At 37.2% G+C, this 23,025-nt stretch overlaps 1 protein-coding gene across 1 annotated transcript; it reads right to left on the reverse strand.

Annotated features, from left to right (window-relative positions):
* Positions 1 to 15,338: 15,338 nt before the first annotated feature.
* Positions 15,339 to 15,843, reverse strand: LOC115506170 (40S ribosomal protein S13-like). The gene is given in 2 exon segments (XM_030304076.1): positions 15,339 to 15,442; positions 15,445 to 15,843. Coding segments are annotated over 2 exon segments (459 nt in total). The 5' UTR covers positions 15,842 to 15,843; the 3' UTR covers positions 15,339 to 15,380.
* Positions 15,844 to 23,025: the final 7,182 nt, after the last annotated feature.

Below are 23,025 nucleotides of genomic sequence, written 5' to 3' on the forward strand. Positions count from 1 at the left end.
ACATTTTTAACTTGAAGATGGCAACCAAAGAGAATAATATAAGGTAACAAAACCCAATGTGGAGTATAGGTCTCAATTTGAAACTTCATTTTCCTGGTAATTATTAATCACTTCTTAGGAATGTCTAAATGCCTAAAGTATTGCCACAAGTTTCTGGCCCCCGTGAAAAAATTCCAGCCAGTTTTGTCTTTCAGCAGGTATCTAAAGACTCAAATGAATCCAGGAATCATGAAGGAAGAAGCCCTGGAGACTGTGGAAAGGTAAGGACTGTGGTAAACCCTCAAGTACACACCCACCCCCCCCAAAAAAATCTGCATGGATAATACACAAGATAGCTGTATATTTTGCACATGAGCTTAAAAAAAAAAAAAAAAAAAAAAAGGAAGGAGTTGGGTGCAAAGAGAGCAGTAAGAAAGAGGAAGACAATGTAATTTAAGTATAAAGAGAGAAGTGGTGAAGATAAATGGTATAAAATTGAAAAATGATTCCTGTAATGTAATGTGCCTACTGTTTTAAAATAAAGCTTGAGTCCTATTGAGATATGTCTAGCATTTACAATTATTTAATTAATTATATTGTTTCAAGGGATAGTTTAAATGAATTGCTATTAAACCCAGTTATTTAAAAAATTAAGAAAAAAATGACTTACTCGTCTTTTGTGTGTTAAAAATCTGAAGGTGATTTTAATACTCCACATTTTTAGGTTTGAGCCAGCAGCCAGCAGTTGAAATTGACATGTGAGAGTTCTTCTAAGTCCCAGATGCTAGCTGCCAACTGCCTTTTTGTTCTTGTTTCCTTGGAAACGGAGGTTGGTTTTATGAAAACAAGGTAAGTACAACTTTTACAGGAGAGAAATGGAACACTCCTTTGTCAGCTTGCTGGCTGAGACCTGTAAGTGCAGCTTTCCAGAAAACACTGAAGTTGGAAGCCAGTGGAGACATACAGGAGCGCATGGCAAAACATCAGTACATATGTTCTTCCTGTTTAAATTTCATGTGAGAAAATGACCCAATAAAATATCCAAGATTATCAAAATGATAACAATCAAAACTTCATCAAGTCAGAAACATTTGGGCCTAGGGTAAAAAATAGGAGATACAGCACCTCCAACAATGAGATGCTTTTAAATCTTCAATAGACGATCGAGTGATACTCTGGGTCTACAGTATGTCAGACAGGACATACTTATTGGCAAGAGTAACTCACCCTGCAGTTATTTTGTGGCACAGGGTGGAGGGGTGCAGGTCAGAAGGAGAGGAAGTAAAAACAGATGCTTTACTCCCAGAAGCATTTAGCAGAAGTTCTTCAAGTGATTCTGGTTTGACTCATCCCCTCTGCCTTTAAATATCACTCATCTGATCCAACCATCGAATTTTGGGAAAAGGACACCAAGGTATACAGAAAGAAAGTCATTTGTACAAAACCTGAAGTCTAGCTACAGGCAAGTCAGGTAGAGAACTTAGCTCTTTCCCTGCTTCAAACACATTTCCATTTTATACAGTTTTACAGATTGCTGCCATTGTAATGATGGCAAAATTCTCTTGATCATTTTATTTTTCTTTAAGTATGGTCAAGTGAGTGTAAAGAAATTAACCACGGTATGTAATAACCCTTCATAAACCGTAAGGACTTAAACTGTTACCCATTGAATGTCAATAATTACTCTTTTTTTTAAATTAGTTTTTAGTGTTAATTTATTTTTGAGAAAAAAGGGGGAGACAGAGTGCGAGCAGGGGAGGGGCAGAGGGAGAGAGGGAGACACAGAAATCCAAAGCAGGTCCAGGCTCCAAGCTGCAGCACAGAGCCCAACATGGGGCTCGAACTCATGAACAGTGAGATCATGACCTGATCAGCAGTCAGACGCATAACTGACAAGCCACTTAGGTGCCCCAACAATTACTCTTTTTTAATACCATAGTTGACTTATTCATGTTACATAATAAGCTAAAATTTAGGAGAGGATAAAATTTCATTTTTAAAAATTTTAATTTAATCAGAGGTAAGATTTTGTTTTGATGTAGTTTCAACAACAGGATTTATTTAGGAAAAAAAATCACTTTCTAAGAGCTGAACCATATTGTGTAGAGATTCTTTGTATCCCTGACACGGATTGCTGGCCAAAACAAAGGCTCTTAAAAGCCCATGACTACATCTGTTACCTGTTTAGGTGCCTTAAAAATAAATTTACATTTTAAAAATTGGAATTCCTTTGCCTCTATCACAGTAATGACTTGGTAAGTTGTTGGTGTTATCTGATAGAAAAAGCATCTCTTTAAAATCATGATAAATCCCAAGACTTAAGCTAATTTCTATTTCAGTGAATCAAAGCACAGTGATTAAACACAAGGTTCCTTCAATGATGTTCTATCACAGCCTTCATGTTTCCCGTCACACTACATATGGTCCCATTGTTTACAGATTACAAAAAAAAATCCCTGCTCAGATGTTAAAACAAGATGTTTTCTTCACTTTCAAATGGCAGGCTGACTGCCAAATTTTACAATTAGTTATTCTGTGTAAAGAAAAAAAATAAGTTTAATTATCACAATTTCTTATGTTTGGACATTACTCTGATGGGCTATCAACCTGAGGACTGACAGAAGTGAACTCTGGTCCGTGATGTGGGGAAAGGCTCTTGGGAAGACAGTTTTTCCTAGGGAAAAGGAATCACAAAATAAGGAGGGCAATGCATCCTCGCCAGAAATAGGTATCGCAGCATCAAGGAAAACCAGCCACCTGCCAGTGACAATGTTTCCCTATGGCACCGTCTGGCAGACAGAATTTCACAGTGTTAAATAATAGTGTTGCACACACCTAGCGATGGGTCACTGATTCTTTAAAAAGGCTTGCCAATGGTGGTAGAATGATTATGGCACGGCAACACACTGGCGGTAAAAGGACTTGCATTTAGATGCTAAATTTCTGGTTATTGCATGAGCTCAAAGATGACGTTCTCATTCCTTAAAAGAATTGTTTGGATCCACATTAAGTTGCAATTAATACTGTTACTCGGCAGGTGAAGAAAATAGATTAGTGAACTTGTATAATGAGAATTCTGTGTTTTATGTATTTTATTGTTCATACTCCCTCAAGCTGCCAGAATGCCTAGATGTGCATATAATAGTTGACTTAAAAAATTACTTTTGGTACTATTGGATAAATAATACATCCAGAGTAGTAAGATGTGACCCCAGGATCAAGGACCATAGCAGGTGGACTTAGGGGAAAGAGGTATGATATAAGTCAAATTATTTTTCTCCATTTTGGCTGGCTTTCAATAGATTCTGTATTAAGAATCAGAGTTTTAACAATGACTTGAGGCAATGATAAGGAATATGGGTTTCAAGAAGAGTTATGCTAATGTGGCGTCTAGTGATGCTTCCTTCATGTCTTCTGCTGTCTCTGTTTATAGATAAAAAGTGGAAAGTAACTGGATGTAACCTTCCCAAGCTTTGTTCAAACCTCGATGATTTTGCATGTCATTCGAAGATTTCACCAATGAATGAAGAACATTTATTAGTTAAAACCTACAATTCAAGGCCTCCTGGCTACTTCTGAGGGCAGGAATCTCATTAAAACTGTGTAAAAACGAATAGTTGAATGGTTGAAAACGCACATTTGCACATGTAGAGAGACGAGGGGTCATTCAAGTTGTGATGGACAGGATCATGGAAGTTGAAACTCTTTCACATGACCTCTGGTCCCACTCCCAGGAACAATACGGTCAGTCCTACCACAATTCTATAAACGGGCCTTTCTTGATTTATCATTGTTAGACCAAATCAGTTCACCTTCCTCTAGGAAAAACTGAGGAATTTACCTCAAGCCTGCCACCTCCCCTCTTCTACAGAGTAAGATTCTATGGATTTTGTTAATTCTACTATAGTTTTTCCTTTTGCCAGTGATTTTAAGTTATGTTGAATGAATTTTAATTACTTACGGATACAGCCGTACCTTCTAATAAAAATCTAAAATATGATAGATAAGGCTATTATTTTCTCTCTTATTTTAATCTGCACACATGATGGAATACTCCTAAGACTGTGGTACAACAATTATAAGAACTTTCTCTTTGGTCAAAAGTCTAATACATATGTCATGTATGTCCACATGATATCATGTGGTATATATCATGGGATATGATATATACAGCTTACATTTGAAGTGGAGACAAGTCACAGCTAGCATTTACTTTTAACAGGCATTTACTTTTAGTGTGTTCCTTAAAATATAGCTGTGATTAAATTTTAACGTGTTACTTGAAACTTCTCTACAGGTTGGGGTGCCTGGGTGGCTCAGCCAGTTAAGCTTTCAACTTTGGTTCAGGTCATGATCTGACACTTCATGGGTTCAAGCCCCGTATCAGGCTCTGTGCTGACAGCTTAGTGCCTGGAGCCTGCTTCGGATTCTGTGTCTCCCTCATTCTCTCTCCCTCCCCTGCTCACTCTCTGTCTCTCTCTCTCAAAATAAATAAACATCAAAAAAATTAAAAGGAAACAACTTCTCTACAGGTTGAGAATATACAAAATGGAAACTGGCTCAAAATGGAACTGATTCTGGGGCATCTGAGTGGCTCAGTCAGTTAAGCATCCAACTTCAGCTTAGGTCATGATCTCATATATTTTGATCAGATTTCTTGGTCTATACGGTAAGAGAGTAAACCCTGTCCCTGTTATTACATCATAGCAGTAGAAGAAGTCCCTGATTTATTTCTGCATTTGTTTTACTTTAAAAAAAAAAGGAAAGAAACTATATTCACAAAGAATTGTAGTTATAAAAATGATGATTTTAATGACTCACCTGAAATTTATAGGATTTTCTTAATTTAAATGATCAAGAACTTTTACATTATTTCTAGTCGATCAATTGTTTTAGTTAAATCACTAAAATATCTAACTGCTCACATGTTTTCCTAAAAATATCTAAAAATATCACTAAAATATCTAACTGCTCACATGTTTTCCAAAATAAGCAAACAAAGTTTACAATACAGTATGTAAATCATAATATTCTCATAATATGGCATATCACTTTTCACTTGCTATTGTACAAATTTTGCTGATTCTATGATGTGAGAATATGCCTAGCTAATCTATCTGGCATTTAATTGCTGCTGGTTAATATGTGCAGTAGTAGAATATTTACTTTAAAATTTTATTTTATGTTTTTATTTTTACTTTTGATTTTGAGAGAGAGAGAGAGAGAGAGAGAGAGAAAGAAAGAAAGAAAGAAAGAAAGAAAGAAAGAAAGAAAGAGAAAGAAAGAGTATGAGCATGAGAGCATGATGAGAGCTGTCAGCACAAAGCCGGACAGGGGGCTCGATCTCAGGAACTGTGAGATCATGACCTACGATGATATCAAGATTTGGACATCATGACCTGAGCTGAAGTCGGACGCTTAACCGACTGAGCCACCCAGGTACCCCAATAATTTTTCTACTTAGATATTTTTATTGATATTATTTTAATAGTTTAAAAAATCTACAAACACAAAAAAATTCAACTCAAAAAGAATTTGAAAATGGTTAGTATAGTACAGAAGGGTCATAGAAAGAAGCAGTAAAAAATTAGAAGAAAAAGATGAGCCATCATCTGGTCCTGGAAGACCAGGATGGGAAGTTTAGACTTTATTCTCTAAGGCAGTGATCTTTAAAAAATGAGGTATGTCCCATTTGTAAATGAGGAATCAGTGAATAAGCAAATATAAGAACAGACTTTTTAAAATGTCTATTTTCCTAAACATAAAAATAATATGATAGACAAAACTTGGAATATAGTGCACACATCCAGCAGCTATATGTGTATAATTTGGAAGTAAATATACATATGGATTTATGTTCAATTTTTTTTTTTTCTAGCCACAAATGCATGATTAAAAACTCCGGAGGTGGTTGTTCTAAGCAAATGGAGCAGAGGAGAATGAAACTTCTTGAGCAACGAAGTAGCAGGATCAAAGCAGTGATTTATGAAGACTATTCCAGTGTCTATGTATAGAATTGTCCCAAGTATCACTACCCAAGAAAACAGAAATGGTTCAATCTTTGGGAGTCATTTTTCAACACACCCAGATTGTTAGAACCTCTCTCCCCTTCACTGCTGTAAAAGGATGATTTCATACAAAGTGGATATGTGGGATCATTTTAAAGAGTAAAACTTTGGAATATTATTTCATTAGTACAAAATTCATTAGTACAAAAGAATAGACATTTTCTCCCTTTATGCAAGCATTGGAATTCAGGCCCTGAGAACTGCAGAGTGTAATCACGCATTGGCCTGTGCAGTAAACCACTCACTACTTCTTGTGCTTCATCTTGGTTGGGGAAAGGAGTGGCAGTATTCTCCCATTGCCTGAGAAGGCTGCCTAAGGGCATGGTTTTATACAAATTTAGCCAGCTTTCCCTTTTGGAAGGAGGTCCAGCCTCCTTTAGGTCGCTATACGGTCTAAGCTAGTATCTGTGCAAAAGAAAGAGTTGTGTGGGTGTGTGTGAATTAAAGTTTCTTTGGCAAAGGAGAGTGAGAAGAGCCTGGTATTTAATCTTAACAATGAGCAAGCTTGAGAATATCTTTAAAAATCAAGAACAGGCTACACAGGGAGTAAATTGGTATTTTAACGCTGCTAAAAGGCATGAATGCAAATACAAAGAGCACAAATGAAAGTTATCTGCTGTCTTTTAGATGCTGGCTCCAAATAAGATATCCTATTTTAGGACTATAATATAAAATTAACAATGATGAAATGTGTACTGTCATTTAGGTTTAAACATGTATGTATTACTTGAAGAACTATGAAAAAGTTTCATTAAAATAAGAATTAAAAATGTATATAAGACAAATGGTTCTCACTCTCTGGACCTGTGCTACTCAACAGAGTGACCACTAGGCATAGGTGGCTATTTAAAATTTATATGAAGTAAAATGACATAAAATTAGAAATTTAGTTTTTCCAGAACACCAGCCATATTTCAAGTGTGGTCAGGTGCTACAGTTTTAGATTGCTCCTCATCACAGCATTGGGATAGGCTAATTTTTCTATCTAAAATAAATCCAAATAACTTAAGAAATTATAACAAAATAGTTAAAATATTATTACTATTTGCATTTGCGTGTAGTGTACAAAACATGGTAACTACTTAATTTTCAAAAAAGACTACTGAAATCCTTTTTATCTTAGAGATGCTGAAATGACACCATTTTGATAGGCGTTTCACCTGACAATTGAGCTGTAGATAGTAACAACTTCGTGTCATCCCCATGATTAATTCACAATGCACCCCACTTGCAATAATGGAATCGCTACAATGCTCTGTTATCATTCCCTCAATTAAACATGGGAAAATACATGGCACAAGTATAAAAATTAATATTCATTTGGCAATCTATCAAATGAGCTCATATTCATTTTGAATTTCTCAATTACGACTGTAAACCCTTGCCTTATTCAGACGCATATTAACAGAATTTTTCAAACAGAAGTATAAAGTGAATCTTTTAAAACCTATCTGTAGTAACTTTGATAAGTAATCATTATAATTAGTGCTTTTGGTGGAGATTTTATTAAAGTTCAGTTTGCTTCTGATTAAAAAGCCTGTCTAAAATAGTTCATATTAATCAAAGTTTAAACATAAGAAATCTAACTTAGAACCAAAAAGAACACAATTTGATTTAGCAAAGAGATATTGAGTGATTTGGCCTAATGGACTTTAGGTATTATCTTACTATGTATTTTAGCCTTAGTGAATTTAGATATCATTAAATCCAACCACCAAATTTTACAGATGAAGTGATTAAAATGCAAATACATATATGCAAATATGTGTATATTTATATAATTTATATTTATATATGTATATAATTTATAATTTATATATATATAAATTAAATGGCAGGCCCAAAATAGACCCCAGTTTTCCAGAATACCAAGGCAAGGGCAAGGCTCTTTGCTTTTTGTTCTCTTGTCAGAAAAGCTGAAAAAAAGGTGACATTAGCTTAGCAAAAGCAAATAGAATCCGATGCCTTGACTTATTAACCATTTGAATAAGGAACATGGTAACTTCCAAGGTTACACATAATTCTTATCTGACATTCATGAGAATAAGAATAAATGTCCACTAAACTGCACATAAATCATCATAAAATAACTCTCTTAGACATTAACAATTAGAGTGGTAGTCAAAATGAAAACGATAAATCCAAACTCTTGACTTAGCATACAAGACCTTGAACAATCTGAATCCAGCCTAAATTATATTGCTTACGTAGACAGCAACACTGCTTTAGTCAGTAACACTCAAGCCAACGCACATTTACTACAGTTGCCTACGATGTGTCTGGAATTGTTCCAGACATTAAGAATGGTCCCAATGAGGTGTTACTGCTGTCTTCAAAGAAGTGAGCAAGATGGAGTAACAAATCTTTCTCATTTCCTTGAGGCTATCAATTTTGTACGAAGAGAAAATAAACAACTATCAAAGGTAATGAAGGCCATGACAAACATCACTGCTATTGAAATAATGTCAGATGGGATCAGCTGAGGCATTAAAGAGATAATCCACGATCTGAATTTTCTTTTTAATATAATTTATTATCAAATTTGTTTCCGTACAACACCCAGTGCTCATTCCAACAAGTGCCATCTTAAATGATGAATAAGCATTAGCTGCTTGAAGAAGCCCAAGGAAGCCCTTGGAAGACCGGCCAGCCCAAATCTCTCTTGAGGCTTAGAGCAATTTATCTAATTGCCTCCTCCACATTTCTTAGATGTTCCACAGTTTCTTTAAACTTAACATACTACCACTGAACTGTTGAATTCCCGTCTCACTGAAGCCAGTCTCTCCTTGCTACTGTCTGGGACCAGCTAGACAACAGGGGTTTTCCTTGACTCTTTCTCTCACACATTGTACTTCCGTTCAGCCACCGAATACTTCCAATTCAACCTCCCAAAGAGCTTTCAGATCCATTCCTTTGGTCCCTCTGCTCACTTTCACTAATCTTATTCATGTTCCTATCATCTTTCATTTGGAAGACTGCAATTACTTGCTAGTAGGTCTGTCCTCCTATTATGTTACCAATCTTCCATCCACTTTATGAAAAAAAAAAAAGATGGCATTTTAAAAGGCAAATGTGACCATGTCACCTTCTAGCTTAAAGTTGTTTTGAAAGTCCTTCACTGCCCTGAATGATATCTCAGAGTCCTGATCTGAGAGCTCACACCTCATTACAGGAACACCCTTTACTATACAGCAATTAGAAACTTCTTTCAGTTTTTTTCACCCCATTAAGTTCTTTAAATTTTTTTTTTCAACGTTTATTTATTTTTGGGACAGAGAGAGACAGAGCATGAACGGGGGAGGGGCAGAGAGAGAGGGAGACACAGAATCAGAAACAGGCTCCAGGCTCTGAGCCATCAGCCCAGAGCCCGACGCGGGGCTCAGACTCACGGACCGCGAGATCGTGACCTGGCTGAAGTCGGACGCTTAACCGACTGCGCCACCCAGGCGCCCCTCACCCCATTAAGTTCTAAACGCCTCTGAGGTCTCTACATATGTTAGTCCCTAAGCCTGAAATCCTGCCATCACTTTTTTTTCTTTAATGGAAGACTCCTGTTCAACTCTAAGGATTCTTCTTTTTTAAAAATGTTTAGTTTTGAGAGAGAGAGAGAATGGGCAGAGGATGGGCAGAGAGAGGGGGACAGAAGATATGAAGTGGTTCTGCTCTGACAGCATGAGCCCTCTATGGGGCTCAAATTTACAAACCAGGAATTGTGAGATCATGACCTGAGCTGAAGTCAGATGCTCAAGCAACTGAACCACCCCGGCACCCCTCTCAGGATTCATCTTAAATTTCACCTCCACCAGTAAGTACCCCCAAACCCTCCCCTCCCTGTCTAGGTAAATAGTCTATCTGTGCTCCTTCTGTTTTCTTTACTTCCTTTGTATAGCATTCATCCCATATTCTGAATTTACTAAGAGTAGTGAAGCAGGACCCACTTTATCTTGTATTCTGCTGTATCCTCTGTGCCTAGCACATGGAATAGGCTAATTATTCAGTGGAAATTGTAATTTCTGTGGCACATGTTTTTTGATCTGTAAAATGAATGTTAGTATAATAGATTCTACTTGAGGACTCGATTTTAAACTTCTCAGATGCTATGATAGAGATTATGGCTATTTTAGGCTCATAAGTTTGAAGGGACACCTCCCAGCTTTCTATTGCACTGTTTCTTTTAGACCTTTGACTGTGAGCTCACTGTGGTCAGTGTTCATTTCTTATTCACCTCCATACTGCCAGACCCTTCTACTCATAGGTACTCAGTCTTTGGCATAGGAATAAATATTAAACATATAAAGTAGGAAATACAGTATTTTCCAAAAATCTATCTTTTTAAATTTCTCAAGATTATCATTACCTTTAAGAGAAAACTTGAATGCATTGTGAAATACCAGATTCAGGAATACTGCAAATTTAGCAATTTTTTAAATAATCATTTAAAGCATGTGGTATGGGCACATACAAATCTCACTAACCTCATCTTTCTTCTATCATTTCAAACACAGAAAGCCTTCAATTTTTTTTATTACGTTTCTTTATTTTTGAGAGTCAGAGAGAGACGGAGCGTGAGAGGGGGAGGGGCAGAGAGAGTGGGAGACACAGAATCCAAAGCAGGCTCCAGGCTCTGAGCTGTCAGCACAGAGCCCAACACAGGGCTTGAACCCACGAACCGTGAGATCATGATCTGAGCCGAAGTCAGGCGCTTAACCGACTGAGCCACCCAGGCGCCCCACACAGAAAGCCTTCAAATCTCAGAAGACACATTTTTTTCTGAGTATAGCACAGTCCATGTTTTATACTTTCATTTGAGTAGAAAGGAAATGGGACTATTCAGTAGACAGTAAATGGTGGATGGAGTCTGACTACTCCCAGCTACCCTCCACCATCAACTCTTACTCAGTAAGTAGACTGAATCTCCTTCTGCTGCAAAACCTAGGAAGCAAATAGATGCATTAGTAGGATGAAGGCCCACACCTGCATATATTCAGAGCCACTTTGGTGCAAGGAAAAAACAGAATCATTTTGGAGAATAAACCAAATGATCTGTTAATTGGGTGTTCTAAAAGGTTAGACACTGGGTGAAACTGAGGGTTGGTTACACCAAGAGATCAGAAAAAAAAAACATTAGGACAAATATCACCTGGACCAGGAGGGAGGAAGTAAGAAGGAGGAAGGAAAATTATTTTTTTCTGCTTAACAGCAGAAAATATATACCTTAATGGTGTGTATCCTGCATATGCAAAAGTATCTAATATACACAGATGCTTTTTATGAATACCACCAATCATACTTATTCCCCTGGATTCAACTGTTTGTTCACTCCACAATTGTTTTTGTAGGTAGTTGGCTATTCTAACTACTTAAGTTACATTCTGCTAAAAGAAAACATAGCATAAATGACATCATGTTATAGACTGAGAATAATCCAGAATATATCATTTCTCTCCCTAGACATCTTCAAAGTTCTTTCTCTGTATGTGGAAGAGAAATCCTACCTGCATCTCTTAGGCTGTGCTATCAACTAGCAGTCGCACTTGGGAGAATCACATAACTTCCTTAGATCCCATATATAAAATGAGGCACTTCATTATTTCACTTATAAAGTTCTATGTGCACACACCTAATAAATTTATCATGCCCATAAGATACGATGAGTTCGTGATAGAGATGTGAAATAAGCTTCATACATCCTGACATGTTTATAGTATCAACCTTTAAGTACGTGTATGTAGATTTATTTTTTCTTGTAGCAACAGTACGGAATCCACGCCTTTAAAATGAAGAGGTTCCTGTATTCCTTACATATTTAAAGTCAACAAATAAAACTAATGAACTGGTAACCGTATTCAGAGCAAAATTAAAATAAACATGAAAAATGTAAGGGATTGTTGACATATCTCTTCCCTCGTCAAACATATCAATCTTCACACAGGAGGCCTGATGAAAAAACTTGAATATTTTTTCCCTTTACATTGTTTTCTTTTTATTTATTTATTTTGAGAGAGAGAGAGAGCACGCGAGAGAGAAAGTGAGCATGAGAATAAGCAGGGGGAGGGGCAGAGAGAGAATCCCAAGCAGGCTCAGTGCTGTCAACGCAGAGCCCAATGCAGGGCTGGGTCTCAGGAACCTATTTGTGTGCCATCATGACCCGAGTCAAAAGCCAAAATCAAGAGTGGGACGCTTAAGCGACTGAGCCATCCAGGCACCCCTCCCTTTACATTGTTTAGGACCATTAGTCCCAACTAACACAATACCATGCTTTTAACTATTTGTTAAATTTATCAATATCTTAATGGCAAGATAAATTACTTTTACCATAACAATAGCTATTTCTATATTCTTTCTCTTTCAAAATCTCTCAAACCACATTTTCAAAACATGATGTCTAAAAAGAAACTTATAAAGGTGTTTGCTGTTTTACTGATCAAACTTTAAGGATCTATGCCATCGGCATTTCTCAGAGTATGAATGCAAGTTTTTAATTTCTTGTTAATCCTTGCTATTTTTTTCTGCACTAGGAATGGGTTGAATGTGTACTTGTAGTGTTACTTACACTCTTTTATTTAAATTTATTTATTTTGAAAGAGAGAGAGAGGGAGAGAGAGAGAGGGAGAATCAGTGGGGGAGAGGCATAGAGAGAGGGGACAGAGGATCTGAAGTGAGCTCTGTGTCCACAGCCATGAACCTGATTAGGACTCGAACTCACAAATTGTGAGATCATGACCTGAGCTAAAGTCGGAAGCTTAACCAACTGAGCCACTCAGGTGCCCTGATAGAATCTGTCTTTGAATTGCTCATTTACTCTGATTTGTATTTATTCTAAGATGCCAAGATGTTAAATACAACATTAATTTATTAATGGCATTTCTGGAGAATAGAGGCACTACTCTCTAAGACAAGTATGTACATTGACCCCAGCACTCAAATTTATCATATATGAAAATATAGAAGAAAAAAAGTGTGAGATAGAAAAAAGGAAATATATATATTTATCAATATATATGCATATAAAATATTCTCCTCTGTATATTATTATGTACATATATACACATTTCATTTACTCGCCTAAACACAATTTATTATTTTGGGATTGTAGAAACTGATGCTGAAGTAACCTAGGAAAAGTAGTACACAGTGTAAATTTAAGGAGAGAAAAATCTGTGTTCCAGATTTTAATCCCATTACTGCCATTTTTTCCTAATCTGTGTGACCTTGGCAAGTTATTTATCTCATCTAGTTTCCCCACTTGTAAATTGAATATATTAATGCTCCATAAACATTGATATGAATTAATGCACAGAAAATACTTAGGGCAAAGAATACCTTATGTAATTGCACATGTAAGTAACACAATTTTGAAATGGGACCTTTTTGTCTTCCTGTTTTAGCTGAAACCTTTGAGATATTAAGTGTCAGCAGTTCTAAAACTACAAAGTGAAAACTCTAGATCACTTAAGTAGAACTTGCAAGGGAAGGGACGTACTTCTTGGCTGAGCTGACCAATCACCTCCAACCCAAAAACAAGTGGAGAGGACATAAATCATCACTGCATATGAATGGGAGAGCTCCATCAAAGAGCTGTCCATTTGAAATGACTTTCAACTTCCCCCTCCAGGACAGAAGTGAGGCATCCTCTCCTTCATACAAGGAGATTTTCATTTGTGGTCCCGTGCAATATTTGGGGCTCAGGGCCTCAAGCTGGCCCCATGCTTTAAAAAAAAACAACACATACACTATATCATACACATAATATATATATATTATATATATATATATATATATATATATATATATATATATAGGAGAAGTCTGGTTACTCACAGAAGGGGAGAGCAGAGAGAGAGCCAGGTAGCTTCAGAAGCTTTCTATATTCCCATTGAAGATAAGCACAAGGATGTGTGTTTCTAATGAACCAGAAATAAACAAATGGAACAAAGTAGACTGGATGGCATAAGATGCTAGCTGTATTTTACCTCCGGGAGGAGGGTACATGACTGTTTCTCACGGACCATACTGAAGACTGTGGGACAAGGCTCAGAGCCAGTTCAAACCTCTATAAGAATACTGTGGAGAAGCGAGGTGATCTCTCCTCTTTCAAAGTAAAATGAAAACTACTGAATTCCAAAGAGGGAGAGAAGGAGCCTAAGTGTCCTGCTAAAGGAAAATGTATTGCTTATGTCATAGGGAATACTGCACAGTTTCCAGTAGTTTCAAATGCACTCAAGGAAAGGAAGCAACATCAATCATCTAGCCCAGAAAGAAGCTGTCAACATTGGTCAGAGCCAGAGGTCATCAATGCTTCCTGGCTGCCTGCACTTGCTCATGTACTGCTTCCCCACCCTCAACCTTAATGCCTCCTCTCCCACCACAGACTCTTGGGGCATGGGGTGGAATCTAGCCAAATGAGAAGATAAAGGCATAAGGTAAGCAAACCTTCCAACCTTGCCACAGGCTACCAAATTGAAAGAGTCCTGGACTGGGAAAGAAAGATAGGCTTTTTGATACAAAGCTCGGAGGTTTTAAAGTTCACTCTCGTCTAAATCTGTGCTATTCAATACAGTAGCCATTAGCCATCCTTACTATCAAATTTAAAATAATTAAAATTAGGGACACCTGGGTGACTCAGTCAGTTAAGCATCTGACTTCGGCTGAGGTCATGCCCTTGCAGTTCAGGAGTTCAAGCCCCGTGTGGGGCTCTGTGCTGACAGCTCAGAGCCTGGAGTCTGCTTTGAATTCTGCGTCTCCCTCTCTCCCTGCCTCTCCCCTGCTTGTGCTCTGTCTCTCTCAAAAATAAATAAACATTAAAAAATTTTTAAAAAATAATTAAAATTAAACTATATTAAACATTCAGTTCATTATTCACACTAGCCATATTTCAAGCACTCAGTAACTACACATGACTCCTTTATTAGACATGCAAATACAGAACATTTCCATTAGCACTAATTACTAGTATTAATTACCCAACTGAGAATGTTTTCTTCTTTGTTACCAGAAGTCATCAGACGACATACCAGAGTATAAGCAGATACATATTTCATAAAGTAGGGATAAATGAGCAGAAATGGAGAAGAATAGTTGATCTTCTGATTGCTTTCTATGAGTTATAGCTCTTCAGCGTACCAGCTACACACACACACACACACACACACACACACAGACACATATGTTTATACACACACACACACACATATATGCAAACTCTCTACCCTACTTAAAAGTATCCATAGTTATTTGCAATAATGAAAAACAAATGTAGTTCCTGTACATCTATCTAACTCCATATTCATTTTTTTTCTAGTTAGACAGTGATTTTATTGCGTGAGTACAAAGTCAAATTTCTGCAACCAAGGCAGAGGCTGTGGATGACTCATATTTCCAGTTGTGAGATAGACTCGTGTGGTCTTATAATATTGAGCCAACCGGTAAATACGGCTCCTCATCAGAATCAATCGGAATTTAGCATCCTGATGTTTTCTGTTCCTCTCAAGAGGCTTTCGAACAGCAACAGGTTTCTTAGTCAAATGGTAGAGATCCTCAGGAAGATCAGGGGCAAGTCCTTCGGACTTAAGAATTCTCAACACGTTAGTGCCTGTCACAAAACGTACTTGTGCAACACGATGTGAGTCTCGCAGGATCACACCGATTTGTGAAGGAGTCAGGTCCTCCTTGCCCAGTTTGTAGATCTGCTGTCTCGCGTCGTCAGATGTGAGCTCTAGCCAGGTGGGGACGCTGCAGCGGTAAGGCAGAGCCCAATGGGACAGGCCCTTTCTGGGAGCGTGCACGCGACTCATGATGGCAGGCAGTCAGGCAGTGGTAAAAAAAAAAACAAACAAACCCAAAAACCTTTTTTTTTTTTTCTTAGAAAAATTCAGGTAGAGCGAGAGCCAGTAATGCATTTAAACCAAATAAAATGATGACATTCACAATGTTCTAAATCTTTGTTCCAAATTTTACAAATAATCCCCCAAATAAAAATGATACTTAAATGCCAATATTATAAAAATATTGCTAGCGGATTGAAAATTTGAAAATTATTTGCCAGTCTATGCTCTCAAGCTTTTGTGAACTTGATTTGTCTTAAGTGTTATAATAATCTAAGCATTAACATGAATAATTCAGGTGCTTGAAAATCTTGGATCCTCATGACTTCTATCAATCATCACAGTTTTCTTTTTTACCATGTGCATAATCTAGAGAGAAGGTGATTAGATTTAGTCTGCTTACCAACAGATTTGTTTTCTTTTCATCCACTACTTTCCTAAGATGTAATGTGACATATCAAAAACATAAAATCATATGAAATACTTCATCGTAAACACCAAACTACAAAAAAAAAAAATTCTTTGCACATTACTCCATGGAGAAATAAGTGTAATTTTTCTGTTGAAAACATATGGCAAACTCACAAATAGTGCTTTTGCAGGTGTTTTAAATGGGAGTAATGTTGTTTATAAAATCTCCAGGAAAATGATAGCATGTGAGTGCCAGTGACGCTAGAACACTTCAAGTCTAATCCCTCCGTTAGCATGTGTGGAAATTGAGACCCACGATCCCTTGAGCAGCAGTCTAGGACGGGAACTAGAAATGTGTGGTTTAGAATGGGAAAAACGAAATTCATGCGCTGATCCCGGTATGTATTTGCTGGCAAATCTAGGCAAAGTCACCTAACTTCTCCAGGCTTTATAATCTTCCCACATAAAGTAAGAATAATCATAGAATACCGGCCTCTTAAATTTCTTACAAGAGACCGATTATGACCGTAACACATACAATTGATGTTAGCAATCATTTTTCTTCTCATTTGGTGTTTTAAGTTTTCTAGGATCATCTGCTTAAAGTCACGTGGCAAAGTGGATGAAATCATAAGCCATTCACCTTCCTCTGTGTGTCCTCAGCTCAGGGATGCCTCATAAATTGGCAGCCAATGGGTCAGCCCTACCAGGCTATTTTTACCAAAGCAGACCTTTAGTGTCAGAGTACATAAGACTAAGGAGGTGTCCATTCTTGGCTACATTTGCTTCCAGACTCCTCTTTCACATTTGCCTGGCTGCCCTCAGAGCAAAAAAAAAAAAAAAAAAAAAATGTTGTAGCCCTCACCCCAAGCCACCTCCATTTCCTTTCTCCAAATAAGTGATATATGTTTTTCAAAGGAAAAATTCATCTTATATATGATTTTTTTTGTGTAGGACTTTGGATATAGACATACACTATGCTAGTCAAAGGTAACCTGGAGCCAAATCAATATAAATAGAATAAGAAAATGGAAGAATCAAAGAGTTAACCAAGAACCATTCACTAAAGTGCACAGACTGTACTGGGGAAATAAAATGAAGAAGAGAAGGTATTGGAGCTGTTCTAGATTTAGCCTCCTAAGTACATAATGAGTCCAGATATGCTTCAGGCAATCATCAGTAGACATGGCAAGGGGCACGGATTTGTCATACAAATGAGGATGTATCACCTGACCAAACACACAGAGGTGCAGTGTTTAAGGGCAGAAAACTCCAGAGTTGAAGCGGCAGCCAGTGTGCAAGCCCCCATTGCCTGACACATCCTAGACAGTGTATGAAAATCTGGCTGGCCTAAGCACCAGATTTGAGGAGAAGGACCCTGGTCCTAAGGCTCTAGGGTTTCTATACTGAATGACAGGGGGAACGCCAAGCTCTGCTTTTCCATAATCAGGAGCTGGAATCCAAGTTCTATAGTTGGTCTTTACTCTGTTGTTATGCTTCAGCACTGAGGTACAGATGGCCTCCAGGCCTTATGAATTTTAGTTCAAAAATTGTCCTTCCTGCTTTTCTTTTAATGGTCCTGATATTTAAGAATGAGTGAACACTTTCCAAAATCCCAGACTACAAACCAAATGTAAAAGAAAGATAATTATTACACTTTTAAAAGTTATCAAATCCATTATCTACATCAAGTTGCCATCCAGATCATGGAAAAATAATTTCAATCCATCACATTGGCTTTTCCCACTCCTGTTATGTTATGTTTAGTTCTTGAGTGTAGTAGTGTCATTGTATCAGGGGAAAAGAATGACTTGGTCCTCAGAGTTATCACCTGTTTGGCCTCTGATGCAATCAACATTCTTTTCTCTGGCCCTTGATCAGCAATTTATCCATACGGCTACTATACAAGCCCTTGGCTGTAGACTTTTTCTAGCCAATATTTTTCACTCTGGATGTCAGTGGTTGAACTCATTTAGGAGCAAGGAAGGAGATGGGAAACAGGAAGCTTCTTTCCCATATGTCACAGGAGCTAAAGGAAACTCCAAAGTGTTTTGTATGGCCCATCCAACTAGATCTTTTGTGCAGATATCTCTTATTTTCTTACACAACCAGGCTGTAGGGAATTCTGTTTTTTGTCTATATTGTGTATAAGTTCATGGCTTTTTCTAGGGCCTTTGACTTCCCTAAATCCTAATTAGAAGATTAAAAAAATATAATCCAGTAGTTTTGCCCTACAGGGCATTGTCAAGAGACACTTTTGAGTATCATCATTAGGGAGTAATGGCAGCTAGAAAGACGGGTCCAGGGATGCTGCTAAACATCCTTCAATGCATAGGACAGCCCCATAATAAAGTATTCATCAGCCAAATATATCAGTAGCATCCCTCTAGAGAAACCCTCATCTAATCTCAGGGGGTAGAAAAACCTAGTCCTGACATTACAAGTTGCATGTGCCTTGACACACTGTAGTCCAATTTTAAAGCTGGGCTTTGGAACTTAGAAAGGTTTGCTGTGGTTCAGCCAATGTAACTTTCATGAGCCAATTGATGCTGAAAGGACTAACCAAACACTATTGGGAAATATTAAGGAAAATAAATGCATCCACCTTTATGGAAAAATATATTCCACCATGGTAGGAGCTCCAAACTGGTAGGTAAAGCATAGCATCAGAAAATAGGTGACCATTTTTACTTAAGAGCTTAGGTAGATAAGATTCATTCCAGAACAATAGGCTCCCTGCTAGACTCATTATACTCACTTTGTAAAGGAAAAAGAGTAATAGAATTTACAGAAGAAGCCAAGACTTTAGGAGATATTATTTTTGGGATAAATGCATTTGCATTCCATAGTTAGTAGCAAAATTGGATAATTTCCACGTAAAAGGGCAATAAACTTACTGGTCTTCAAGGTAAGTCTTTACTACTAACCCTTAGAAAACTCAGTATCGGAAAATACATAAAGACTTGGAAGGCACATCTACATGGTTGCATTATATTCCTTTGAGCTAACTTTACATACGAATGACTTGCTTCAAGAGTCTTGCCTCTTGGCATCGTGGGAGCCCCCCAACAATATTTTCCTCTAACTCATATGCTCTCTTCCAAGATCATCACTTTGATTTGACATCAGCACCAATGTGCCATACCTAAAAAAACTTCCATTCTACCATCTGTCATCACTTCATACCCTTTCATTTCACACAACATTATTGCAACAAATCAAGGTCTTCAAACTGACCTTGGCTCCACAATTCTCCACAATACTTCCTGTATCCAATTTACTAGCTTTGATTCCACAATTAATTTCTACAATTACTGGGTCTGTTGCAACTATTCGCTCTTTTTATACTATGCTCATCTCATTGTTGCTTTATTCCCCAAATTACCTTGATTACTCCTGCAGCCACCGATCACAGCTGAAAGAAAACCACATCAGGTTGACTGTTTATATTTATGACCTTAGGCTCAGATGGAAACTAAGACTCATCTAGATATTCTATTGTGTTTTCTTTAAATATTTATTTTCCACTTTCCATGGTGAGTATTTCATATCTTCTATGTTTCATACCCATATTTCCATCTCACTCTCCCTCGCTCTGATGGCCTTGGCTCAAACTTCATTGAAAACACCAAAAACCTATCTTGCTGTAAACAAGCATATTCCCTATGCTCTTTATTTCCATGACTTATTCTTCCCACAACTAGAAGCCTATATCTCCCCCTTCCTGGCACCTATTTTGTCCAGCCATTTCCTGCTCCCTCCCCACCTGGCAACCATCAGTTGGTTCTCTGTATTTATAGGACTGACTCTACTTTTTTCTTTATTTGTTGTATTTTTTAGATTCCACATATGAATGAAATTGTATTGTATCTGTATTTCTCTCCATTTGATTTATCTCACCACTTAGAGGAATACCCTCTAGGTACATCCATGTTGCAAATGGCAATATCTAATAATTTTATAGCTCCATAATATTCTATTGTGTATGTATGTGTATGTGTGTATATATATACATATATATGTATATATATATATGTATATATATATATATATATATATATATTCAAATATTCAAGGATATTTGAGTTGTTTCCATTTTTGACCTTTATAAACCAACCTGCTATGAATAATCATGTATAAGATTTTCTATAAACATAGATTTGAATTTCATTGGGATAAATGCCATAACACATTTAAAAGTTAAGGAATTAATCAATGATTAATGCTTTTGGAAATAGAAGCTTTGGGGTTTCTAAAAACTTATTAGCCATGAGAAATAGGTACTGAATTATTTTTTTTTCTCAGATCAAATATGTTCTTTCAGGACAAGGATGTCCACTTTCACCACTTTTATTTAACACAGCACTGGAAGTTGTAGCCACAGGAATCAGACAAGAAAAAGAAGTAAATGGCATCCATGCTGGTAAGGAAGAAGTTAAATTGTCACTATTTGCAGATGTTATAATACCATACATAGAAAACCCTGAAGACCCACCAAAAAGCAATAAATGAATTGTTAAATTACAGGATGCAAAAATAATACCCTCCAAATCACGTGTTTCTATATACTAAACAAAAAAAGCACAAGGAGACATTAAGAAAACAATTACATATTCAGTTGCAGCAAAAATAATAAAATAGTCATAAACTTAACCAAGGAAGTGAAAGACCTGTACCATGAAAATCATAAAACGTAGACAAAAGAAATTGAAGACAACAAAAATAAATAGAAAGATATTCCATGCTCATGGATTGAAAGAATACTTTCAAATTATTTAGACTGTCCAAAGCAATTTACAGATTTAATGCTGGTCCTATCAAAATACTGTCCTCGTTTTTCACAGAAGTAGAATAATATTAAAATTTGTATGGAACCACAAAAGACCCAAAACAACCAAAACTACCTTGAGAAAGAACAAAGCTAGACTTAATGATTCCAAATTTCAAGATATAATACAAAGCTATAATAATCAAAATAGTATGGTACTGGCACAAAAATAGGCAAATAGAGCAATGGAAAAGAATGGATAGTTCACCACACTTACATGGTCAATTAGTTTATGACAAAGGATGCAAGAATTTAAAATGAAGAAGAGACAGTGTCTTCAATAAATGGTGCTGGGAAACCTGGATAGCTACATGCAAAAGAATGAAACTGGACCACTTCCTTACATACACAAAGTCTTTCATACACAAAAATAAGCTCAAAATGGATTAAAAATCTAAATGTGAGACCTGAAACTCTAAAACTCCTAGAGGCAACAGAGGCAGTACTTTCTCTGACACTGGCCATAGAAATATTTTTTACACGTCTTCTAAGGCAAGGGAAACAATAGCAAAAATAAACTATTGAGATTACACCAAAATAAAAAGCTTTTGCACAGAAAAGGAAACCATCAACAAAATGGTTCCCACTCAGTAAGTGGGACAGGATATTTGGAAATGATATATCCAACAAGGGGTATATATCAAATATACGTAAATAACTTACATAACTCAACCTTAAAGTGAGGATGTCAATGATGATAATAATGATAATGTTAATAATTCCATCAAAAATGAAGCAGGGGGGCGCCTGGGTGGCGCAGTCGGTTAAGCGTCCAACTTCAGCCAGGTCACGATCTCGCGGTCCGTGAGTTCGAGCCCCGCGTCAGGTTCTGGGCTGATGGCTCAGAGCCTGGAGCCTGTTTCCGATTCTGTGTCTCCCTCTCTCTCTGCCCCTCCCCCGTTCATGCTCTGTCTCTCTCTGTCCCCAAAAAAATAAATAAACGTTGAAAAAAAAATTAAAAAAAATGAGGCAGAGATTCTGAACATTTTTTCAAAGAAGATGTACATATGAGCAACTGTCACATGAAAAAATCCTCAACATCACTCATCATCAGGTAAATGTAAGTCAAAACCAAAATGAGGTATTATCTCACACCTATTAGAATGGCTAGAATCAAAAAGACAAGAAATCAGTGTGGGTGAGGATGTCAAGAAGAAGGAACACTTGTGCACTGTTGGTGGGAATGCAAACTGTACAGCCACTCTGGAAAACAGTGTGGAGGTTCCTCAAAAAGTTAAAAATAGAATTGTCATATGATCCAATAGTTTCACTACTGGGTATTTACCCAAAGAAAACAAAAATTCTATTTCAAAAAGATATATGCTCCCCTATGTTTACTGCAGAAGTATTTACAAAGCCAAGATATCGAAACAACACAAATATCCATTGATAGATAAATGAATATAGAAGATGTGGTGCACACACACACACACACACACACACACGAATATTACTCAGTCATAAAAAAGGACAAGAGTTTGCTATTTGCAACAACAGGGGTGGAATCAGAGTGTATCATTCTAACCAAAGTAAGGCAGAAAAACACAAAATACCATACAATTTCACTTATATGGGGAATCAAAAAACTAAACAAACAATTAAACAAACAGCAGAATTGGGGTGCCTGGGAGGCTCAGTGAGTTAAGTGCCAGACTTCAGCTCAGGTCATGATCTCACGTGTTTGTGGGCTCGAGCCCTGCGTCGGGCTCTTGTGCTGACAGCTTAGGGCCTGGATCCTGCTTTGGTTTCTGTGTGTGTGTGTGTGTGTGTGTGTGTGTGTCTCTCTCTGCCCATCCCCCACTCATGCTCTGTCTCTCTCTCTCTCTCAAAAATAAACAAACATTAAAAAAGATAAACAAAAACAGAATCAGACCTGTCTATACAGAGAACTAACGGATGGTTACCAGGTGGACAG

The sequence above is a fragment of the Lynx canadensis genome, chromosome A1 (assembly GCF_007474595.2).
Source record: "Lynx canadensis isolate LIC74 chromosome A1, mLynCan4.pri.v2, whole genome shotgun sequence".
NCBI classification, from domain to species: Eukaryota; Metazoa; Chordata; class Mammalia; order Carnivora; family Felidae; genus Lynx; species Lynx canadensis.